The sequence below is a fragment of the Cnephaeus nilssonii genome (assembly GCF_951640355.1).
Source record: "Cnephaeus nilssonii genome assembly, chromosome: 19".
NCBI classification, from domain to species: domain Eukaryota; kingdom Metazoa; phylum Chordata; class Mammalia; order Chiroptera; family Vespertilionidae; genus Cnephaeus; species Cnephaeus nilssonii.
The window spans coordinates 34,037,411-34,057,995 of record NC_137090.1 but is presented as its reverse complement, the minus strand read 5'-3'; the positions used below and the strand labels follow the sequence as shown (position 1 = coordinate 34,057,995).

Sequence of the window (20,585 nt, the reverse complement as noted above, 5' to 3'; positions counted from 1 at the left end):
ATGTCTTAGGTGTACGTGTTAGAACTACAAATCCCGGTAGGCACCGCGACGATGAGGGCGCTGTGGTGAATCTGAATCTTGTCTGTCAGTGCCATTGGGAATGCTGTACAAACCTGACTCAGTATTCACAAGAGGCTCTGGGGGGACGTGATAGTTCTTCTGCCAGGCGCGCACGAACGGACTTGAGTTCCGCAGCTTCCTCGGACTTGCTCGGGTGGCGAATCTGCCGTTGCGGCACAGTGGGTAGGCGCGTAAGGCCCCAACGTGAAGTTTGTGGAATCTGCTGCGGGAAGAACGACGCCAGGGTCTCTTGGGCAACTGCAGTCATGGCGGCGGCTGCCCCCGGGGCCGGCGGCTCCGCGCCCCAGGCGGCGGGCTCCGCCGAAGCCCCGCTGCAGTACAGCCTTCTTCTGCAGCACCTGGTGGGTGACAAGCGTCAGCCCAGGCTCCTGGAGCCCGGGATCCTGGGCGGGATCCCGAGTCCGGCCAAGAGTGAGGAGCAGAAGATGATCGAGAAGGCGATGGAAAGCTGCGCCTTCAAGGCAGCGCTGGCCTGCGTGGGAGGTGAGGCAAAGCGAGGGGTCCCGTGGGAGGCGGAGGGTTTGGATGGCAGGGGGTCCTCTGCCACGACCAGGCCGCTGGGAGGAGAGGAGCCTGTGGGCCTCGACCTTGACTGCACCCCCGTCTCTCTCGGTGAACTCCAGCCACGCTCTTTAGACTCTGGAAATTGGATCAGAGAATCGGCACTATGGGTCGGGGCCTGGACGTTATAAAGTGGTTGGCTTCGTTCATCGTTCCTTCGCTCACTTTAAAATAATCATCCTTTCAGTAAATTGTTACCCGAGCAGCTGTCACGTGCCAGGCGGTGGAGAAAGGGTTGTTCTCTGGAAGCTAACATTCTTATACTAGAGGCCCAGTGCACGAAATTCATGCACGGGTAGGATCCCTAGGTCTGGCCGGCCCATGGCCGATCAGGGCCTTCCAGCTGTTCCGCTCCCGAACTCCTGAGGGGACAATTTGCACATTAGGTTTTATATATAGATAATAAAAGGCTAATATGCAAATTGACCAACCAGCAGAACGACTGATCGCTATGATGCGCACTGACCACCAGAGGGCAGATGCTGAATGCAGGAACTGCTCCCTGGTGGTCAGTGCACTCCCACAGGGCGAGCACCTCTCAGCCAGAAGGCCTGAGCTGGGCTCACGCCTCTCCTGCCTCCACGGCAGCTCTAAGGATGTCTGACTGCCAGCGGTCAGTTGGACATCCCCCAGGGGCTCCTGGACTGGGAGAGGGCGCAGGCCGGGCTGAGGGACACCCCCTTAGTGCACAAATTGTGTGCACCGGGCCTCTAGTATTTATATAGCAAAGAATATCTGGCAGAAGGATGCTGCAGAATAAGGAACATCAAGTGCAATGGTCTGGCGGGAGCTAGTTTGAGTTGTGTGCTTTTAAAAAAGATGTTTTTATTTTAGAGAGAGGAAGGGAGAAAAACATCTATCGGCTGCCTCCTGCACGCCCCCTACTGGGGATCCAGCTCGCAACCCGAGCATGTGCCCTGACGGGGAAGGGAACTGGCGACCTCTAATACACTGGAGGACGCTCAACCAACTGGGCCACACCGGCCAGGGCTGGCTTGAGGTTTGAAAACAGAAAGGCCATTGTGGCCAGTGTGACTAGACAGCAGTGAACAAAGGGGAAAGAAGTCTAGAATTGGCTTATTTTTTTTTTTAAACCTTTCGAGGATTTGAGAATGTACACTGCCCCTCCTGAGTGCAGGGTAAAGAGATTGACCACATTTGCAGATGAGTTGAAATCTCATTGAGAATGACAGACGAATATAGAGAGTGCAAATGTGAAGTACAGTAGAAAGAAGAAAGAGAAAGCTTTTTGTTTGTTTGGGGGAAACCACAAGAGACGGGGAGACTGGAGCAGTATCTTGAAGGATTGAGAGAATGGGGGTGAACAAAGAGGAAGAGAAATGTCATTTCAAGTTGGGGTCGGGTAGGGGATTTGGGCTTTTTGCCTATAGCAGCGGTTCTCAACCTGTGGGTCGCAATCCCTTTGGGGGGTCAAATGACCCTTTCACAGGGGTCGCCTAAGACATCCTGCATATCAGATATTTACGATTCATAACAGTAGCAAAATTACAGTAGCAACGAAAATAATTTTATGGTCGGGGGTCACCACAACATGAGGAACTGTATTAAAGGGTCACGGCATTAGGAAGGTTGAGAACCACTGGCCTATAGGCATTAGAGCAGTAATTGATGTTTTTTTAGGAGAGTAACAAGTGGTAGAGTGATGCAGGATGGAGTGTAGTGAAGGAAAGAAAAGTGTGGAGAGGGAGACCATAGAGGAAAATTGCTAGACTGAAAGCTCATGAGGTATGGACTGGGTCCTTGTTCATCATTGTGCTTGACCCTGATACATCACTTAAATATTTGTTGAAGTGAGTCTTTGTAGTGCTCCAGGGTGGACGTGATAAAGGCCCTAGACTAGCTCGGCCCTGTGTGGCTCAGTTGGTTGGGTGTCTTCCTGTGCATTGAAAGGTTGCCAGTTGGATTCACCGTCAAGGCACATGCCCCAGTTTTGGACTCAGTCCCGGGTAGGGGTTGTGCAGGAGACAGCTGATCAATGTTCTGCTCTCACATCGATGTTTCTCTCTCTCTCCCCTCATCCCTTACTCTTTCTCTAAATAAATAAATAAAATAATAAAATAAAATAAATTTTACATATATATATATATATATATATATATATATATATATATATATATATGAAGGAGACCTAAGCAAGCACGTCTGGAGGGGAGGTGCCCATGATTTCATTGAACATACACAACTGACTCTAGAACAACATGGGTTTGAACTGTGTGAGTCCATTTATACATGGACGTTTTTCAGTAAATACCTGTACTGTTTTCTTTGTTTTTTAAAAATATATTTGTATTGATTTCAGAGAGGAAGGGAGAGGGAGAGATAGAAACATCGATGAGAGAGAATCATTGATTGGCTGCCTTCTGCATGCCCCCTACTGGGAATCGAACCTGCAACCTGGGCATGTGCCCTGACCAGGAATGGAACTGGCGACCTGTCAGTGCCCCCGACAATGCTCAACCGAGCCACACGGGCCAGACCTGTTTTCGATCCTCTGTTGGGAGTCCACGGATGTGGTCGGCTTACTGCGTGCATTGATTTATACCATTTTATATAGGGAACTTGAGCACCTGCAGATTTTGGTATTTGTGGGGGGTCCTGGAACCAATCCCCCACATATAACAAGGGACAACTAAATTCTTTTTTCCGCAAGGGTAAAAATTTTATTTTATTTTATTTCTTTTTTTAAAATATATTTTATTGATTTTTACAGAGAGGAAGGGAGAGAGATAGAGAGTCAGAAACATCGATGTGAGAGTAACATCGATCAGCTGCCTCCTGCACAGATGTGCCCGCAACCAAGGTACATGCCCCTGACCGGAATCGAACCTGGGACCCTTCAGTCCGCAGGCCGACGCTCTATCCACCGAGCCAAACCGGTTTCGGCTAAAAATTTTATTTTTGAACTTCATGCTCCACATTTTCAGAGAGAGTAACATAACAAAACAAAAACGTTATTCTCCCCTCATCCTAGAAATAAATAGGACCGTAAAATTTCTTTTTAAATTACAACACTTGGAAATTTAGCACCAGCATCCAAAATGAGCAGAAAAGGAGCCGCACCGGTTGGGCAGGGAAAAAAGCATCGATTTCTTTGGTCGGAGTTCTCCCATGTAGTATTAATATTTCTTCTTTTTTGTTAATCCTCATCCCAGGATATTTTTTCCATTGTGTGTGTGTTTTTTGTTTGTTTGTTTTTAGAGAGAAAGTGGAAGGGATGGGGAGAGAGAAACATCGGTTGGTTGCCTCCTGCACGCACCCGGACCAGGGCTAGGGAGGAGCTTGTAATCGAGGTATGCACTCTTGACCAGAATTGAACCCATGATCCTGCAGTCCAAACACTGATGCTCTAACCAGTGAGCCAAATGGGCCAGAGCAATATTTCTTTCCATTCATCTTACCAAAACAGTAAAAAGAGGGGAAAAATGTAAATCTAATGGTTGCTGAAACGGGAGATTGCTCTTTTGTCTTCTGTGCAGGCTTTCCCGGAAAAATGGCTAGAAACATTGGCTGAGAATTCTCCTTTGTACGTCTTTCGTAAAGAGTGACCGTAAACATTTCAATGTCCACATCTTGGTTATTAGTCTTCCACTCTTTTGCTTGGATGCCTCTTTGGTGTTGGTAAGGCTGTGGTCTGCCTTTTGTGTTATTTTTTTGAATGGTCATTAATTCTTTAGGTCACTGCTGATGGTGCAGGTGCCTGGGGAGCCGGTGTTACCCTGCTCGGCTGGAGCAGGGTTCGCAGGTGGTGCTTTCCCTGCCTCGGTCTCCTTGCCATCTTGTGAGGGAGCATTAGGAGGATGGGGGCAATGCCGATAGCTGTAGAGGCGCTGGTATCCCCAACGAGCAGATGGCTGATTTGGATCATGGCCGCTTGCTGATTCTCTTTATCTTCAGCCTCTTCCCCCAGTTGGGACAGGTTGTGGGCAAGGAGGTCCCCTATGGTACCTTGGATGGTAAGTTGGATTCCGATGAACCGGTCTCTGAAGCTGTGCTTCCTCTGGGACTCCATCCTTCATCTCCCCAATCTCACCAGCCTGTATTCTGTGGGATGGGGAAAGGCATGTGAGCCAGGGTCAGAGGTCTGTCCCACGTGGTAAGGCGGAACCCTCGCCTTACTGAGGGCTACAGGGGAGTAGGGAGAGGGAGGGGGTGGGGTGGCACAGCTGACTCCGGGCCCCAAAGAACTGCCCATCAGTGGCAGGAGGGTCATATCCTTCACTGCTGCTGCTCCCTTCCTCCCCAGCATGATTACGGGAGGTCCACAGCATCTGCCATTGAGCCACATCTGAACTGGTGCCGATGAGCAGCATACGGCTCTACGGGAACTTCATCTGGGCCAGTCACTGGCTGCCTCAGCACCCTTCTCTCCTTCCACCACTTCACACTATTTTCTCCATCCTGCACTGCGCAGATATTTCCATGGGTTCTTGAAGGCAGTCTAATGTACAAACACATCTTCTTTGGTGTCATTTTGACTTAAAAATCCATATCCATTTATGATGGCCTGGCATGGCCTGGCTCCCGCTACCTCACTCAGGCACCTCAGCAGTGGTTGGTCAGTGGTTAGCGCAGCTGGTGGTCGTGGCAGCCAGGCTGTCTTTCTCTTTGGGATTGGGTCTCAGGCTCCTCACTGGATCGTAGGACAAATGTTTTTGGGGAGTCAGAAGTTATATGTGGATTTTTGACTGTGGGGGACTTGGCACGCTTAATCCTGCATTGTTCAAGGGTCAACCGGATTGACCATGAGGTAATGAGAGGATCATGGATATGGAAATGTCCAGCAGGCTCAGGAAGGTCAGCCGTGGACAGCAATGTAGAGTTTGCCATTTGGTAGCTTTGTGACTTTATGGAAGTTAATTAACCTCTCTGAGCCTCGGTTTCTTCAGCTACAAAAAGGAGGGGGTAAAAATATCTACCTCACAGGATTATTGTGAAGAATAAGTGAGGCTCTAACTATAAAATGTCATAGTAATTGGCACATGGCATTTATTAAATGACTATTGTGAATGTTACCATTGTTAAGGGAGTGATTTGCAAAGTTGATAGCTACACTCAAAGGTGACTGGTTACATGTGAGAGAGTGTAGAGAGAGAACAGAGGGTAAAGACTGAATCTTGAGAAAGATAAGATGAAATGAGGAAGAAATCCAGGAGGAGACAGAGGAAGCTGTCAACAAGACAGATCCTAGGTTGTGTCATGGGGAAGCCAGGCAAGTGGAGAGTTTGGGGGGCAAGGGGGATGGGTATCCTCTTCACTGGTGGCCACCCGAAGGTGCTATTTGAATATGACCCGTTGCAGTAATTCAGAACACATGCCAAAGAAATCTCATCTCTGTTTGTTTTTAGGATTTGTCTTGGGAGGTGCATTTGGGGTGTTCACCGCCGGCATTGATACCAATGTGGGCTTTGACCCTAAGGATCCTTACCGGACTCCGACAGCAAAAGAAGTTCTTAAAGACATGGGGCAGAGAGGAATGTCCTACGCCAAAAATTTTGCCATTGTGGGCGCCATGTTTTCTTGCACTGAGTGTTTGGTCGAATCTGTAAGTGTCTGCCTTCTGCGAAAGCCTTGCCTCCTGCCATCTATGACTTCTAAAGAGAAAGACTTAGTGTTATTAGAAAGCAGATCAGAAATTGCTAGATTGAATGTCCATAAAATAGCCCCTGTTGTAAACTTTTTGTATTTATGATTTGGGCTTGCATGATTCTTGACTTCTTTTTGTGGGCTTAAAGTTGGTTGATGATCTTAAACACGAGATTTACTGGGGAGCCCGAGACGAGATTTGGATTACTTCTCAAATGCTGTACTTGGTTTCAGTGCTCTGGTGTCACCTGCAGGGAGCATCTATGAACACATTCAAACTTTAGGAGCTATCCTTTTGAAAGAGAAAAAGATTAGGTTTCCTTTGGGGCGGGACTAAATTGGCCAGCTAGAAACCCTGGTTTTCCCTTCATCGTCTTGTCTGGCGTGTTTCTTTGGCTCTAAACTGCACTTCTCCACCCACAGTACCGGGGGAAATCAGATTGGAAGAACAGTGTCATTAGTGGCTGCATCACTGGAGGAGCCATTGGTTTCAGAGGTTGGTAAACAAGTCTCGAGTGGTTTTCTTTGTGGCCTCGGACAGCATGCTGAAGTTGACATTTCTAAACATATGAGCGTTCCAGGGACAGCCCCAGGCATATGTGGGCACTTGGTATTCTTCTCTCTGACAAATGAATCACGTTTGCTTATGTGTCAACTCAGTTGTGGAAATTTCAGGATTTCTTACCCTTGGCACTATTGACATTTTGGACCAGATAAATCTGCTGCGGGGAAGGGGGTTGTCCATGTATTCAAGGATGTTTAGCACATCCCTGGCCTCTACCCACTAGATGCTAGCAGCACTTCTTAGTTGTGAGAACTCAAAGTGTCTCCAGACATGGCCAAATGTCCCGAGGGGCAAAATTGCTCCGAGGTGAGAACCACTGATAGATCTAGATCTATCTCAGGAAAAAGAACTGCCCCATGTTAGAATACACAGTAATTCCTGGAGTGTGGTAATATGCAGGCTAGTACGGAAGCATAGCTAGGTCCCAGTCAGCCTAGCCAGTGATGGGCAACCTTTTGAGCTCGGTGTTTCAAACTTCGCCAAAAAACTGAGCATAACTCGAGTAGTGTGTCCCTTTGAGGAAAAAACATTATTTCGCGATATTTATAGTTTAAATAACATAAATGTTTCATCCTCGGCATGCGGCCGCGTGTCATCAGAAATGGCACTGACACGCGTGTCAGAGGTTCGCCATCACTGGCCTAGACCATTTGTCCACATACCATGCTGAACTCTCAGCTTCATGCATTTCCAGTATTTAGACATTTTTCTTACTAATACTCTACAATTGTCAGTTTTAATTTTACTTATAAGTTGTCACAGTAATGTCTTTCTGCAGTTGAGGATTCTTAGATTTCTACCCATGGAAAGCCGAATATAGGCATTTAAAAAATGTTGGATTATCAGCTGAAAACAACAAAGAAAGAAACCAATTTCCTGCCACTCTCCCTGTTGGCATTCCCATCAAGAGTGTGATAAAAGGAAGGGGTCAATGACTTGACTTTCCTAACAGTGTCCATTACTGGGCCACTCTCTGTCTGCTGTGCCCTGACTTACCCAAAGCAAACAGCCTGTTCCCTCATTTTCTGAGAGGCAGGATGATTTGCTATCATTAAAAACTTGCTTTTGCTCCTCAAACGGCCATTTATGATTTAGAGGGTAACTTTTCCTTTGGTCTTCCCATCGCTCAGCTTTGTCAGGGCCTTTGGGAAGCTCAGCTCCCTCTAGGACTGCTTTGATCACCTTCCCAGGAATTTACTCCATAAACAAATCAGGAGCAGGCCATATGCTTTCACTTGATTCCAAGGGCTGGTTTTCTTAACCAGTTTCCTGCCTGTGAGGAGCTGTTTTCATGAGACTGGAAATATTAATTCTTTGGAATGAGAGAAGTTAAACGAATGTACAGTGTAAGTAAAGCACTGGGTTAGATCATGTGCACGGCTTCATTGAAGTCTTACAGATCTCTGACAGGTTGAATGACTTAGCACTTAGCTGCTCTCCCTGCGTCTGTGGGTAGGCAGATGTCTTGTGAATGCAGTCCGGCCCCGCATTTGTCACCACAGGTAATGCCGTTTCTGCTTGCTTTACAGCTGGCTTAAATGCTGGGGTCATTGGTTGTGGCGGTTTTGCTGCTTTCTCTGCTGCAATCGACTATTATCTACGGTGAGAGTGACTGCCTCCGGGGACGGACCCCACCGCCCAGGCCAGCGCTGCTCTGTGGAGGGCATTCCTGCGCCACTCGGCCCGCGCTTCAGACCCTGAAGACGTCGTTTCCTCTCAGACAGTCCATGTTGTGAGGAGCCGCTGGCCACTGGACGCCTCCAGCCTCCGAGCAGCCACACTCTGCTCCTGGCCACCAGCCTCTCTCTTCCCGGCAGATTAGGAGTCAGCGTGTTGACTTGTAGTAATTAAGCTCCAGAGATTCGGCGCTGACCACACTCGGCCCTCTGGCTGGTTGGTGCTGTGGGAACGGAGGTGACTTTACAGACCAGGACGCTGCTCGACCTTGGAACTCCATGCAGTCATCCCTCTCACGTACCCATCAGGGGAGGGCAAAGTAAATTCATGCCTCTGACCAACTGTGTCACTTTGTTTAGCATTCTGCTATCCTTGTTTAAAAAATGTATTTATGTTACAGTTTAAATGGTTTATTTCTTAATTCCCCAAAATGGTGCCAGGTGGCCCAAAGATTGAACATTCCAAGGAGAAAAAACTGAGAAAGCTCCTGAGAAGGCTGGGATTGCTAGGTTTTCAGGGTTTGTTGTCCTGTCACCCTCACTGAGACTGTTCCATCAGCCAGGTCCCTCCATCCAAGAAGCCAGCCTCGCCCCTTCCTAGGATGCATCGAAATCCCAGGCGTAAGTCCTACCGGCCTCTCCTAAAAAGCCTTCCTGTGGGCGGCTGATAGGGATGCCTGCGGTCTGAGCCACTTACTGTGTTATGCTCTGAGCACTGGACTCGGCCTGGCTCCAGGACACGTGAGGAGCCTGCTCTCATCATTCTGATGATGAAGTCACAGCAGGTCCTGGGTAAAGTCAGACATCGTTGAGGGGCTGTTCACCACACCCTTGCTCTCTGGTATGTGTTCTTTTGCTTAAACATATTAGTGTTTTTTACTTGGTAGCCCATTTCTGACGACAAAAGCTCAGTCTAATTTGTATCATAGACAACAAATAGCCTTTTATGATTAGGACTAGAGGCCCATTGCACAAAGAGATTCGTGCAATAGGCCTTCCTTCCCTTGGCTTCCAGCACCGGTTTTCCTCCTGCACCCGGGATCCAGGCCTTTGCTCCGGCCAGAGTCTGCCTTCTACATCGTCTTTGCTGCAGACTCCGGAGTCTGCAGTCTTGTCTTTGCTGCGGCACTCCGCTCCTGTAGATCCCTTTGCCCCCCGCCCCCCCTCTCATAGCAGGCGTCCTGCCCTGCCCGGCCAGTCCGTGCCTGGAGCAGCCGCCATTTATTGCCTTCTAATTTGCATACTCACTCTGATTGGCTGTGGGTGTAGCAGAGGTATGGTCAATTTACATGTTTGTCTATTATTAGGGAAGATTTGCCCCAGGTTCTGCTTTACTCTGGTGCTTCAGTGGCAAGATGAAGCTGATGAGTTCAGGCTTTTGCTCTGGGGGGCAGGCAGGCTTGTTGGGGGACATATAATCCTGGCTGTCTTTAGCCAGTGGTTGTCTTTTTTCCTGCAGTACAGTAACTCCTTCACCTTTTCTTTTTTTGCTTTCTTTCCCCTTGCCTGCTGTCTTCTAGCCCACCCACTCTTAACCAGAGTTCAAAGACTCAGCTGGAACATCCAGGCATCCCGAGTGTGTTTGTATGTGAGTGATAATGTCAAACCCAGCTGGTAACACCTTCCTCTGGCCATGTGTGCTGTTTCCTTTGGAATGAGTGTGAGTTAGTGCGCAGAGCTCATGTCCTTCTATGGTGAATTCTATATGATGCCTGGCCTAGTCTCACATGCATGAGGCATCATTGCTGCTAGGCTGTCTGGAGTGTCCTCAGAGGTCCAAGCTCTAATTTAGAATTGTTTTCTACATTGTCCCTAAGTGTCACCTATAAGCACTTTGAAAGCAATAGCAGCTACTCCTGCCTGGCACCTGTCAAAGTGTTAGGACGCCCAGCATCTTCTACCAACCAGTCTAGCGCATGGGGTCAGATACACTGAACAACCGGACACAGGACAAGCTGCCCTCACGACTGGCTTGGAAAAGATGAGCCCTGGGCTGTCAGTAGCCATCAGTTCAATAAGTGAAGCATTGTCCACATTGACTATTCAATCGAGAGAGGAGATGAATAGTTTCCTGTTTTAGATGGCTAAGGAGTCAGTATGACCTCATAAACCAAACACCAATTTTCAGAGACATCTGTTCCTGATCTCCAGAATAAACAAGTGTCCAAGGGCTTGGGCTGGTGGGAGCTACATTAACCCCACTGGCTCTCCTAAAGGGAGGAGGCTCTCTAGGGGATCCAGCCTCTTTGCAGGCAGATTAGGCCAGAGGCTGCCCCAAAGCTGAGCCACATCCAAGGAAAATGTAGAGGAAAGTTTACACAAAATAGGAAGCCTCCACTTGAATGGACAAGTTCCTGCCATCTCTCCGAGGATGCTGATGGCCAGGTCCCTGGCAGGGCATCTGTACTTCCTAGCTGGCTGCTGGGTGACTTGGAGGCCTTGTGAAGAGAAGGAGAAGGCTTGGGCTCCCCTCCCTCAAACTGCCACATTCCCCACGGAGTCCATAGGAAAGCTCAAGGGAGGTTAACTAGGTGAACAGATTCCTGCAAACTCACATCTGGATGCAGCCTGAAGAGTTAAATATTTGATGGGTGGTCTTCCCTGGACCACTGAGAACACAAATGTCCGCACCACAGGGCTGAGTTGTGTGCAAATGTTGGGGCTTTGCATTTTTTTATTAACATTTTTCCTCTCACGTGGTTTACATCAATTTATAATAATCTACAGAAGTTGAAACAGAACATAGACAAAAAAATATATCCTTACCCACTTATTAAAGTCAAATATTAATGAAGGGTCCCATCCTACCTGTATCGGCAAAAACCGGCAGCCCATAGTCATTGCCAGCAAGGACAGGCCTTCTAGGATTCCTGGGGCCTGTGTGCTGAGCCTGTGGGCACAGCCTGCCCTGCTGGGCACAGAGGCTGGGGGTTCTGGGCTGCACAGTTCCTGTCTCAGGAGAACCCGTGGGCTATTTCCTCGGTGCAGTGTCATCCAGGTCTGGTACCTGCCCTTCCCCACTCGGGGTAGAATTTATAAATATTCTGAGCCTTTTGCATTTCTCAGCCCTTCTAGCCTTCCTCCCATTCTCACACTGCCTAAGCACGCTTAGGGGCTGCAGTAAGTAGCTACCTGATGCTGAGAAGTAAACATCTCTTGTTTTGGGAGATGGGAGGCACCCATTTTTGGCTGTAACTAGCTCAAGCCGGGCCTCCAGTCATTACCATCTTGTTTCTTTGGAAACAAGAGCAGGGTTGGGCAGACACTAGGATCTTTAGACTCAAGTTCTTTCCCCATCTCCTGTCCCAGGGAGCAGGGCTCCTAAGTAGGCTGCGAACAGGTAGCTAGCTAGATGGTATTCCCCTCTTCTTGGGCATCTCTTTCCTCCATTGTGCACAGAATGTGTACCGTTCTGCCCAAGACTGAGTAATAGGTGTAAACAAGACGAGAAAGGGCCTCCTCCCGGAGCAAGCACACAGCTTCAGGGCCGGCAAACCCTTCTTTAACACTTAGCCCTGAGCTCCAGCTGGGAGCTGTTCTCTCCAGTGCTGAGGCCTGGACTCGACTCTGCCACAGAGGAGAGCTGGGGAGCTTGTGCTGCAACTCGAGCCCCTGCGGCCTGGGAGCGTCTGCCCTGCCAGGCTGACCACCATAGGCCCCCACGGGAAGAAACAAGTACACGCACTCCTTTCCAGGACTGAGCAGTGGGTCTCAAAGCTGGGAATGGGACCTGCCGATCCCTGACTCGATAGAGCATCAACAATGAGGGACTCCAGCACAACCCAACCCCAGGAGAGGCAGGCGCCTGCAACTCATCCTTCCCCGGCTTCTGGAGTTTCCCCACGTTCACCCGGAAGGCTGCACCTAGGAGTCGGGGTTGGGAGGCAGCACCATGACGGCTGCCTACGTGGACTGCCTGCCTTTCCCAGGCCCTGGAGCACCTGTGGCCGTGGGCTACCCCGTGGCAGTGCTTGGCTGTGGAGAATGTAAAGTCTAAGGCAAAGGTACCACGAGGTACACGGGGCGCCAGGAAGGGCTAGTCTCCTGGATGGAGCTTGCCTTTGTCCGGGCGCCTGCTTCAGCCACATCAGCTGCCCTCCGGGAGGCCTAGCTTCACCAGAAAAGCCACGGTGACTCCTGCTGCTGACAGCTGCTTCCCCGCTCAGGACACCGGCGCTGCACGCTCTCTGAATGTCCATCCGGGGCTGTGCCTCTCCCACCTCCCGATTCTCCCCTGACCCTCTGGCCATCTCCATAGCAGGTCACTGACGAGTCTACACTCAAAGGAAATAGACCACCAGGGGAAAAGGAACTGAAAAGCAGTAGAAGAAACAGTCAAGATGCCTCACCGGTAGACAGGAGACAGAACAGATAAACCCCAGAAATGGTCCTCGGGTGGAAAATTCCAGAAATCCGCTCTCCAGCTCTGCTAAGCTGAGGATTAGTGTGAGTCTGTCTCCTAGTCCAACATTTGCACAGGCAGCAAGGCAAAGCAGGTGTGCTTCCACAGGTGGAGGGCAAGGAGAGGGCCGGGGGCAGCATGTGGCAGCGCTGCCAGGCCACGTGGTCACCGCCCCCCGGGCCGCCTCGGAACTTTCAAGGTGATGGAGCGGAACCCAAGGCCGCACATGCACGCGGGCAGGCTGGGCGGGGGTGGAGAACACCGAGGAAGGCTGCCAGGAGACTGCAATCCGGGAGCAGGGCCAAGCGCGGACAAGCTGGCAGCAGTCACCGAGCGCCCAATGAAGCCCTTGGACTGGACTCGGGAGGAAAGAAAGTGTGGGAGGAAACGAAAGAACAAAGCAGGCCGTCTCTGTGCCCCTACGGGGTCAGTCCCTACCTTTTCTGCATGACAGACAGACATAAAACAATCCCCAAACGGCATGGGGCATTAGACACACTAGAGGTACAGAGGGCAGGAGCCCGGGGTGTGGCGGCGAGGCTGGGGGCTGGGTCAGCTGGCTTTGTACAAGGTGGCACAAAAGATGCACATGTTCCAGTTCTTGGAAACCTGCGTCCCTTGGAGTCTGGAGTGCTGGGTTTGGGAGTTTTCTATTGTAGTCTTTCAAGTCTGTGCCGGTCCCCCGGCTAGAGGGGCTGGCTCGGCCACCCCCCACAGCTCCCACCTGGGGCTACACATCCGTGGAGAAGTACAGTGTGTTCCGCTTCAGTTCTGCGAAGGAAATGGGGGGGTGCTGCAGGTAGTAGAGGAGGACCTGGACCTGTGGGGAAACAGGGGAGACTGAGGCAGGGTCCTTGTCCTCATGGTCACCGCCACGCGGGGCCTCCTCACAACTTTCTTTCTTTGAGAAGAAATGGTCCCAGTCTGTGTTGCTCCCCTTCCCTCCGGTTGGCTCCTGCCACTTCCCCTTCCTTGGCAGCCCGCCCCTTTGCAGCAGTAGGGGGCGCTGCAGGGCAGAACTTGGCTTTGGCTTTGGCTTGACATCCTGCCTCAGACTGGACGCTGCTCTGGGTCTGGTAGGATCCCAAGAAAGCCTCCTGCCCCAGAAGCAATCCTAGAGCTTCCCCGCGTGAGGACGAGGCCCCCAGCGTTTTCCTGCCTCTGGGCTTCCTTTCGGAGACAGGCACGCCCAGGACTGAAGCCAGCACCGGGCCCCGGGTCTAGGGGCCTGAGCATAAACTTTGTTTTGGTCTGGGAAGGGCAGGACTGTCCGAAGTCCTGCCTCCCTGGGGACAGCCTACAAACCACGAGCCCAGCTGCTCAGGAGCGAAGGGGTGTGGGCCCAGCTGTTCTCTCTCCACCCTTCAGGGAGCTGGCCTCACCCTCTACCCGCCACAGACCGGGCCGCGGGGCGTACCTGTGCCATGACATCATGGGACCAGATGTCCGCAGCCGACGTGAGGTGTGCTTTGCTCTCCACTTCCGAGGGTCTCAATAACGTGGGGCCAAACACAGTCGCCAGGTTGTGAAGGGACATTTTGTTGATGGGCTCCTTCTCAGCAACCCTGAAAGGGAGGGGAGGGGAGAAAAAAGTCACTCCTCAGCAGCTGCTTAGAGCTCCGGACTGGGCCTTCGGTGTAGGAGCTCCTAGGATTCCTGGAGGGTGGTTACCAGGCTTCCTCTCCTAAGGGTAGAGACCTCTTGGTAGGGAGGGAACTCGGTCAAGGGACCAAGTCCCCAGCTATGTCCCAGGACATTCCTAGGACAGAGGCCAGCTCTGGGCCACCCCTGAACGGAAGGTAAACCGTCAGAAGGACCCTCACCAACACCTCTGCCTCAGAGACAATGGTGTCATCAGCCCAAGAACTTTCCCGATAATAAGTCAAACTCCTCAGCATCCTTTGGGTATTAACGTCTCCACTGTACAGACGAAGAAACTAAAGTACAGAGAGGTTAAGTGGCTTGCTTGAGGTTCTCCAGCTAGCAAGTGGGAGAGCTGGGATTGAACCCAGGCAGCCTGCCTCCAGAGCCCCTGCTCCTCACCCTCTTCACCCCTGCTTTACCCACGACCAGTCAGGCCGCGCTGCGTGGCCCAGGAAAGAGTCAGGGGGTGGGGCAGGGGAGGAGCACAGGTAGGGAGCTGGAGCCCCAGCCGCAGCTGCTCACTAAACGCGAGGCTCTGCCCCATGTTGTGGCAGGAACAGTCCTGATCCAGAGGGTCTGTGTCATGGGACCCAGAGCGGCCTCCCTTTGGATCTTTTTTTTTTTAATATATTTTTTATTTCAGAGAGGCAGGGAGAGGGAGAGATAGAGACATCAATGATGAGAGAATCATTGATCGGCTGCCTCCTGCACTGCAGGCCCCCCACTGGGGATCAAGCCTGCAACTGAGCATATGCCCTTGACCAGAATCGAACCCAGGACCCGTCAGTCCGCAGGCCGACGCTCTATCCACTGAGCCAAACCGCCGAGGGCCCTCCCTCTGGATCTTCCTCTGTTTCTCTTGCACAGCAGGCCAGATGCTCTGTAGATATTTCCCCTGAGTGACAGCAGGGGCTGCCTTCTGTGGGTCGTACCCAGGCAGCCAGTTCTACCCACACATCAGAGGCCCTGGGCCTCCCCTCCTAGGAAATGTCCCTGGGGCTGAGACCCAGCCGTCCCGAGCAGCGCCTCTCACCCCACTCCCAAATCCACCATCATTCCCAGCCTCCAGGCAAGAGTCATGGATGTGCCCACTGACTGCTATGGAAACGGGCAAACACTGCCATGCCAGGAGGCAGCTGTGCAGCTGGCCCAGCCCCTACACACACACACACACACACACACACACACACACACACACACACACACACCAGCCAGGGGCCCAGATGTGGGAACAGACTGTGCCCGGTTCCCAGGGTGGAAAACCTAATGAATTTTCCCCTTCCCATTCCTCCTCAGTGTGTCCTCCCCACAGTGCTCGCCAAACTATTTGGGAATTGGTTGGGGCTTCGGTCGTGGCCAAACCAGAGGGAAAATGTCTCATAATGGGAAAAACAAGACAGCAGTCCCAGGCGTTTCCAGGTCTCGGCTGGCCCTCCGGAGCCATGGCTGGGAGGCTGGGCAGCCCCCTCTCCAGGCTCCTCGGTCCTGGGTGGCGAATTTAAGGGGCACCTGGGGACTTTCGCTCCCCACTCATCCCCAGACAGTCCTGGGCTCCAAGGGGAGTGATGAGGACGCCTTCAGGGCTGGTTTCAGTCGGAACTTGCTGCGGGCCTCAACTTGAGCAGCTCTTGGTTTGGCCCGATTATAGAAGGGGGGAGGGGGAAGGGCCCTCGTTAGGATTTGGGAGCTGGGATTCTAAGGACAGGCCTGCTAACCAGAGCAAATCCCTGCTGGGCTGTCTCCCTGTCCGTTAAAGTGTGGTCAAAACCAGAGGGCTGCTAGCATTTTTTACCATGACACGCAATAGCAAACACTTTTTTACATGGTGGAGTACATGGCTGTACGTAACAGAACACCAGGACACGCACGCACACTCACTGCCGTGGTGCATCCTGCTGCTGCCTATGTTCCATGCGAAATATGCCAAGTTGACTGAATGACCCACTGACTGTAAAACTCATCCGTGGTTTTTGGCTCTAGCCTTGCCTTTCTAAGCATTCTGTGGCCAATATTCCAGGTTGTTATTAGAACCCAAATACTTTTCAAACAGAATTTGAGTGTAAAAATTTGAAGAGCAAACTCTCACCCTGCTACGGATGGCCCAGCAGATGCCAGCACCCGCGAGGCGGGTCCTGCGGCAGGTGAGTCCTCTCCAGCAGGTGCCTGCCTGGGCTCCCTGCCCCCACCCCGGTCGGAACACTGTTCATTACCTTTTCAAGTGTTCCAGCAGGAAGAGGAAGGTGATGAGGTTGGGGTCGGGCAGGGAGCGGAGCAGGTGCATCATGCAGTTTTCCTTGGCAGCAGGGTCTGACAGGGCTGTGGGGAGAGACAGGGCTGGGGCGGGGCTTGGCTGGTGGTCAGGAGGCTGCAGACCCTGAGGGAGAGCCCAGGCTGCCCCATTAACAGGCAGTTCCTCTAGGAGGCCCCGCCCACAACCTGCACTCAGCCAGGGGCAGCTGGTGGGAGCAGACACCTGCCTCCCTCACTGCACAGGCCTTTGCGGCTGATGCCGTTCCCACCCTGGTCCGTCAGGCAAAGCTTAAGACAGGGACGACACTGCGTGAATGTTCTCCCAGCCACTCGGAGACGAGCCCAGCCCCAAGTGCCCTCCAGGGGCTCATTTCTCATGGCGGCTGAAGCCCTGATCTGCCCCAGGGGAAGACGAGGCGGGAGGGAGGCACCCAGGCCTGGGTTTGGCCCGGTGGGTGGAGGCCAGAGTCCTGCTGGCCAGGGCCCTCCGCTTCCTCCCCGCCCGTGGCACCAGCCACCGCAAGTGCACTCCAGCTCTAACCAGGCCTCTCCTGGGCTCTGGGCGCTGCCCCTGACCACCCCCTGCAGGACAGGTTTCCTTGGACACCCAGGGTTCCAAGCAAGGAGGTCCCTGTCCAAGGAGGAGGCACAGAGGGCAGCCCACGGGACAAGAGGGGAGAGGGGCAGGTGAGAGAGGGTCCAGCGCTGGCTCAGGCCCCGGCAGACCGCCCCCCGCCCCCCTGGCTACTCGGGTGCATTGAGCAGGTCGATGAACAAGGGAAGCCAGGGCCCTTATGTTGCTCTTGACTCTGCTGGTCAGCAGGCCTGGCTCAGCGGCCCTCAGGTTCCCGGAGCCTCACCGATGCCCTCCATGAAGGCGGGGTAGAGTCGGTCTGTGAGGAGGGGCTCGGGCAGCTCCCGGAAGTAGAGCTTGAGGGTGCCGGCGATGGCGTTGATGTCCATGTCACTCAGCATCAGGAGGATGTCCTTGTTATCTGTAGAGGAGGTGGGAGGTCAGGGGCCACACGGGCCTGAGCCACCTCTCCCATGCAGCCCTCAGCTGGTTGGGTGCGGCTCTGTTCCACTCCCCACCCATCCTTCACCTGCCAGGGGTGCCCCCACCCACTCCAACTCTGGTCTGGTCTCCCCCAGACAGGGAGGGTGCAGGTAGTGCCCACAGGTGGTCTGGGACTCAATCCATGGGGGGAGGGAGGGGGGGAAAGGGAGCCGAGTTCATCATCCAGAATTCTGGAGCCACATTCGAACCACGTGCCACACACCCTCCTTCCACCTGGAACCTCCCCACTGCTCAGCCTGCTCGGGAAGGCACCGCACATTTCTTACACCTAAAACCATGTTCCAACAAAGCCTCAGCCTCCAGGTTGCGCTGAGGAGCCAGCATGTCCCCAGCCCCCCAGCTCCCCAGCCCAGGCTTCCCGAACAGGGACACGCACACCCGCTCTCGGCTCCCGTGGAATCGGCACTGCCAGGCCGGCCACGGGGTGTGCTGTTGCTGAGGCCTGAACTGGCGAGATGGGGGAAGAAGACCCAGAAAGGGCAGGTCTACCACGGAGGAGTTTGCAGTCAAAGCCACAGACAGTGCCCTCCCACAGGCACGTGGGGCCCTGGAGATGGTGGGGAGCCAGCTAGCCCAAGCTCACAGTCTCTCCTTCCCTTGCACCCCCAGGAACCTGGGAGCTAGCGAGAGCCAGGAATTTGGACTCTGAAGTCAGGAGGATCTGCGTTTAAGTCAGGCTCAAAACCTACTAGCTGGGCAAGCCTGGGCCAGTGTCTTGACCTCTCTGAGCCTCAGTCCCCTTACCTGCAGCAATGGGTAAGGGCTGGGGGGAGGGGACCATATGAGAAAGTGCAGGAAGAGCCTTGGGCACAGGGACTCAGAAATGGTCCAGCCCACGCCACCCGACGGCAGGTAGAAGCCGAGGCTCCTGCCTCCACTGGGCTCTCGTGCCGCTGTGCGCCTGCTGGAGCACCGTCTCCCGCCGCCTCGCACCACACCGGGCCTCCGCACTCACTGGCATCAAAGACGGCCTTCAGCGCCTGGATGTCGGTGGCCACCCCGGATATCCGGTAGATGCCGACCTCCTCGATGCCCCTCTTCTCCACCTCCTCCACACACTGCCGCACGATGTAGGGCACCTTGGAGCGCTCCCGCCTGGGGGAGGAGAAAGGAGGGAGGGTGGAGGGAGGCCCCCAGTGATGGCTACACAGACCCCTCCCCAAATACTTGGCCTTGGAGAGCTCTAGCCTCTGGAATCAGGGGGTGGGGGGCAGGGACAGGGCTGAGAAAGAGGCCACGCCACGCTGCCCCCCACAGCCCACCCAGGGCCTGCCTGCTGAGGGAAGCAGGGACTAAGGGGAAGTTTGGGAGATAAGCTCAAGGACTGAGGAGAGAACGTTCCTAGGAACAGAGGTCTCAGATTCTAAGGCTACGGAAGCCCCAGCAGGTAACCTGTACACGGGAGGGGGTCGGGCCCTGGAGAGTGCGATGGTGGGGAGCTGAGGATGCCGGCCCTTGTCCGAGGGGCCGCTACTCCTTGGAGTCCAGCCAGCCCCGGCCAAGTTGAAATGCGGGCCTACAGTTTCACATCTTCCCGTTTATTACGAGAAGCTGACGACCCGGCATTTTCCCATGCAACACCCCGGTGTTTCAATGCTGGCTCGTGTATTTCTAAAGCAGCATGTGCGGCAGAGAAGACACCTCTGCGGGCCACTTTTGGCCTCCGAACTTGTCACTGTGACTACTGAACTGGAGGGTGACTGCTTCGGGGCCAGGCGAGGGCAGGCAGGGCAGGCAGGGGCCCGGGCACTGACGCAGCACGCGCACGGGAGGCAGCACCTACTTCGTCACCACGCTGATCTTCACGCCGAAGACGCCGGTCTGCTTTTTGGATGGCGTCCTCTTCAGGCTCATGTCTCGGCTGGTGAATTTCATGGAGAATTCCACTTTGATCTGGTCGGGGGTGAGGCAGGGCATGAGTGCCCCGAAACCTAGGGACCCCTCGCCGGGACTTAAACAAGGCCCACCTCTTGCACCCAAGGCTCCCTGACATACTGGTGGGCGGGAGTGGGAAGGGGGTAGGAGAAGGGAGAGGGACTGGGCTGGGGGGCAGGACAGCACCCGGAGGACACCAGCCAGCGGGCGGGCCGCCCACCCACCGTGCAGACATTTCCTCTCCCTCCAGCTCACCCCGTTCATCTCGATCACATCTGTGTGCCAGTTCTTGGTTTCTACGGTTTGTGGGTCCAACTGTGAAGAAAGAAGGAACACAAGTGAGAGAGAGAGAGACGACAGCTAGAGACCAAGCCAGATCTCTCTGTTGTTCAGCCACCGCTCAGAAGCTGGCTAAACGGTCAGGAAGGCAGAAGAGGGGCCTGATGCTCAGCCGGACATCAGCCCTCCCGGGTGGCTCCAGCCCCTCCTGGCCTGGGTAGTGAGGACTACCCCCCACTCAGTGAAGGAGGGAGGGCACGCTGTTCGGTACCTTTGCCCATCACCTCTCATTCCCTCCTGACCATCACCCCGGGAGATGGGATTATCACCCATTTCACAGATGCAGAAACTGAGGCTCACAAACAGTGAGCAATCTGCTCGACCACCTGACAGGAGGGGATGTAGCCCATGTAGTGGAGGTGCTGAAGGGGAGGCAGACAGAGGCGAAGCCCCGTCCCGGGAGTCAGGCTGCCGAGTCTGAATCCTGGCTCTGCCGCTTGCAGCTGCATGACCCTGGGAAGTTTGAACCTCGCTGTGTAAGCCTCGTTTATTCCATCTGTTCACTGCAGT

At 53.4% G+C, this 20,585-nt stretch overlaps 2 protein-coding genes and 1 pseudogene across 6 annotated transcripts in view; 1 reads left to right on the top strand and 2 right to left on the bottom strand.

The window, feature by feature from the left end:
• The first annotated feature begins 136 nt into the window (after positions 1 to 136).
• On the top strand, positions 137 to 10,986 carry TIMM22 (translocase of inner mitochondrial membrane 22). Its single transcript, XM_079798882.1, has 4 exons — positions 137 to 564; positions 6,009 to 6,205; positions 6,670 to 6,742; positions 8,341 to 10,986. The coding sequence occupies exons 1-4, from the start codon at positions 327 to 329 to the stop codon at positions 8,415 to 8,417; spliced, it is 585 nt and encodes a 194-aa protein (XP_079655008.1). The 5' UTR covers positions 137 to 326; the 3' UTR covers positions 8,418 to 10,986.
• Positions 3,503 to 5,272, bottom strand: LOC307115363 (Y-box-binding protein 3-like; annotated as a pseudogene). Its single transcript has one exon. The product of its transcript is annotated as a Y-box-binding protein 3-like (transcript).
• Positions 10,987 to 11,126: 140 nt separating the features above from the next.
• ABR (ABR activator of RhoGEF and GTPase) overlaps positions 11,127 to 20,585 on the bottom strand; it is a 187,868-nt gene continuing 178,409 nt past the window's right edge. For all 4 annotated transcript variants that reach the window (XM_079798863.1, XM_079798864.1, XM_079798865.1 and 1 more), the window contains 7 exons: positions 19,992 to 20,051; positions 19,645 to 19,754; positions 18,817 to 18,956; positions 17,644 to 17,778; positions 16,744 to 16,849; positions 14,307 to 14,454; positions 11,127 to 13,709 (listed from right to left, as the gene is read on the bottom strand). In XM_079798863.1, the coding sequence (XP_079654989.1) occupies positions 13,620 to 13,709; positions 14,307 to 14,454; positions 16,744 to 16,849; positions 17,644 to 17,778; positions 18,817 to 18,956; positions 19,645 to 19,754; positions 19,992 to 20,051 (789 nt within the window). In that variant the 3' untranslated portion in view covers positions 11,127 to 13,619. The remainder of the gene's footprint in view (positions 13,710 to 14,306; positions 14,455 to 16,743; positions 16,850 to 17,643; positions 17,779 to 18,816; positions 18,957 to 19,644; positions 19,755 to 19,991; positions 20,052 to 20,585) is intronic.

Bases quoted from the DNA above. Each gene is read 5' to 3' on its own strand.
- TIMM22 (XM_079798882.1), top strand. From the start codon at position 327: ATGGCGGCGGCTGCCCCCGGGGCCGGCGGCTCCGCGCCCCAGGCGGCG. The intron at 565-6,008 runs GTGAGGCAAAGC...GTTTGTTTTTAG, and splicing joins AGCGCTGGCCTGCGTGGGAG to GATTTGTCTTGGGAGGTGCA. The intron at 6,743-8,340 runs GTTGGTAAACAA...CTTGCTTTACAG, and splicing joins AGGAGCCATTGGTTTCAGAG to CTGGCTTAAATGCTGGGGTC.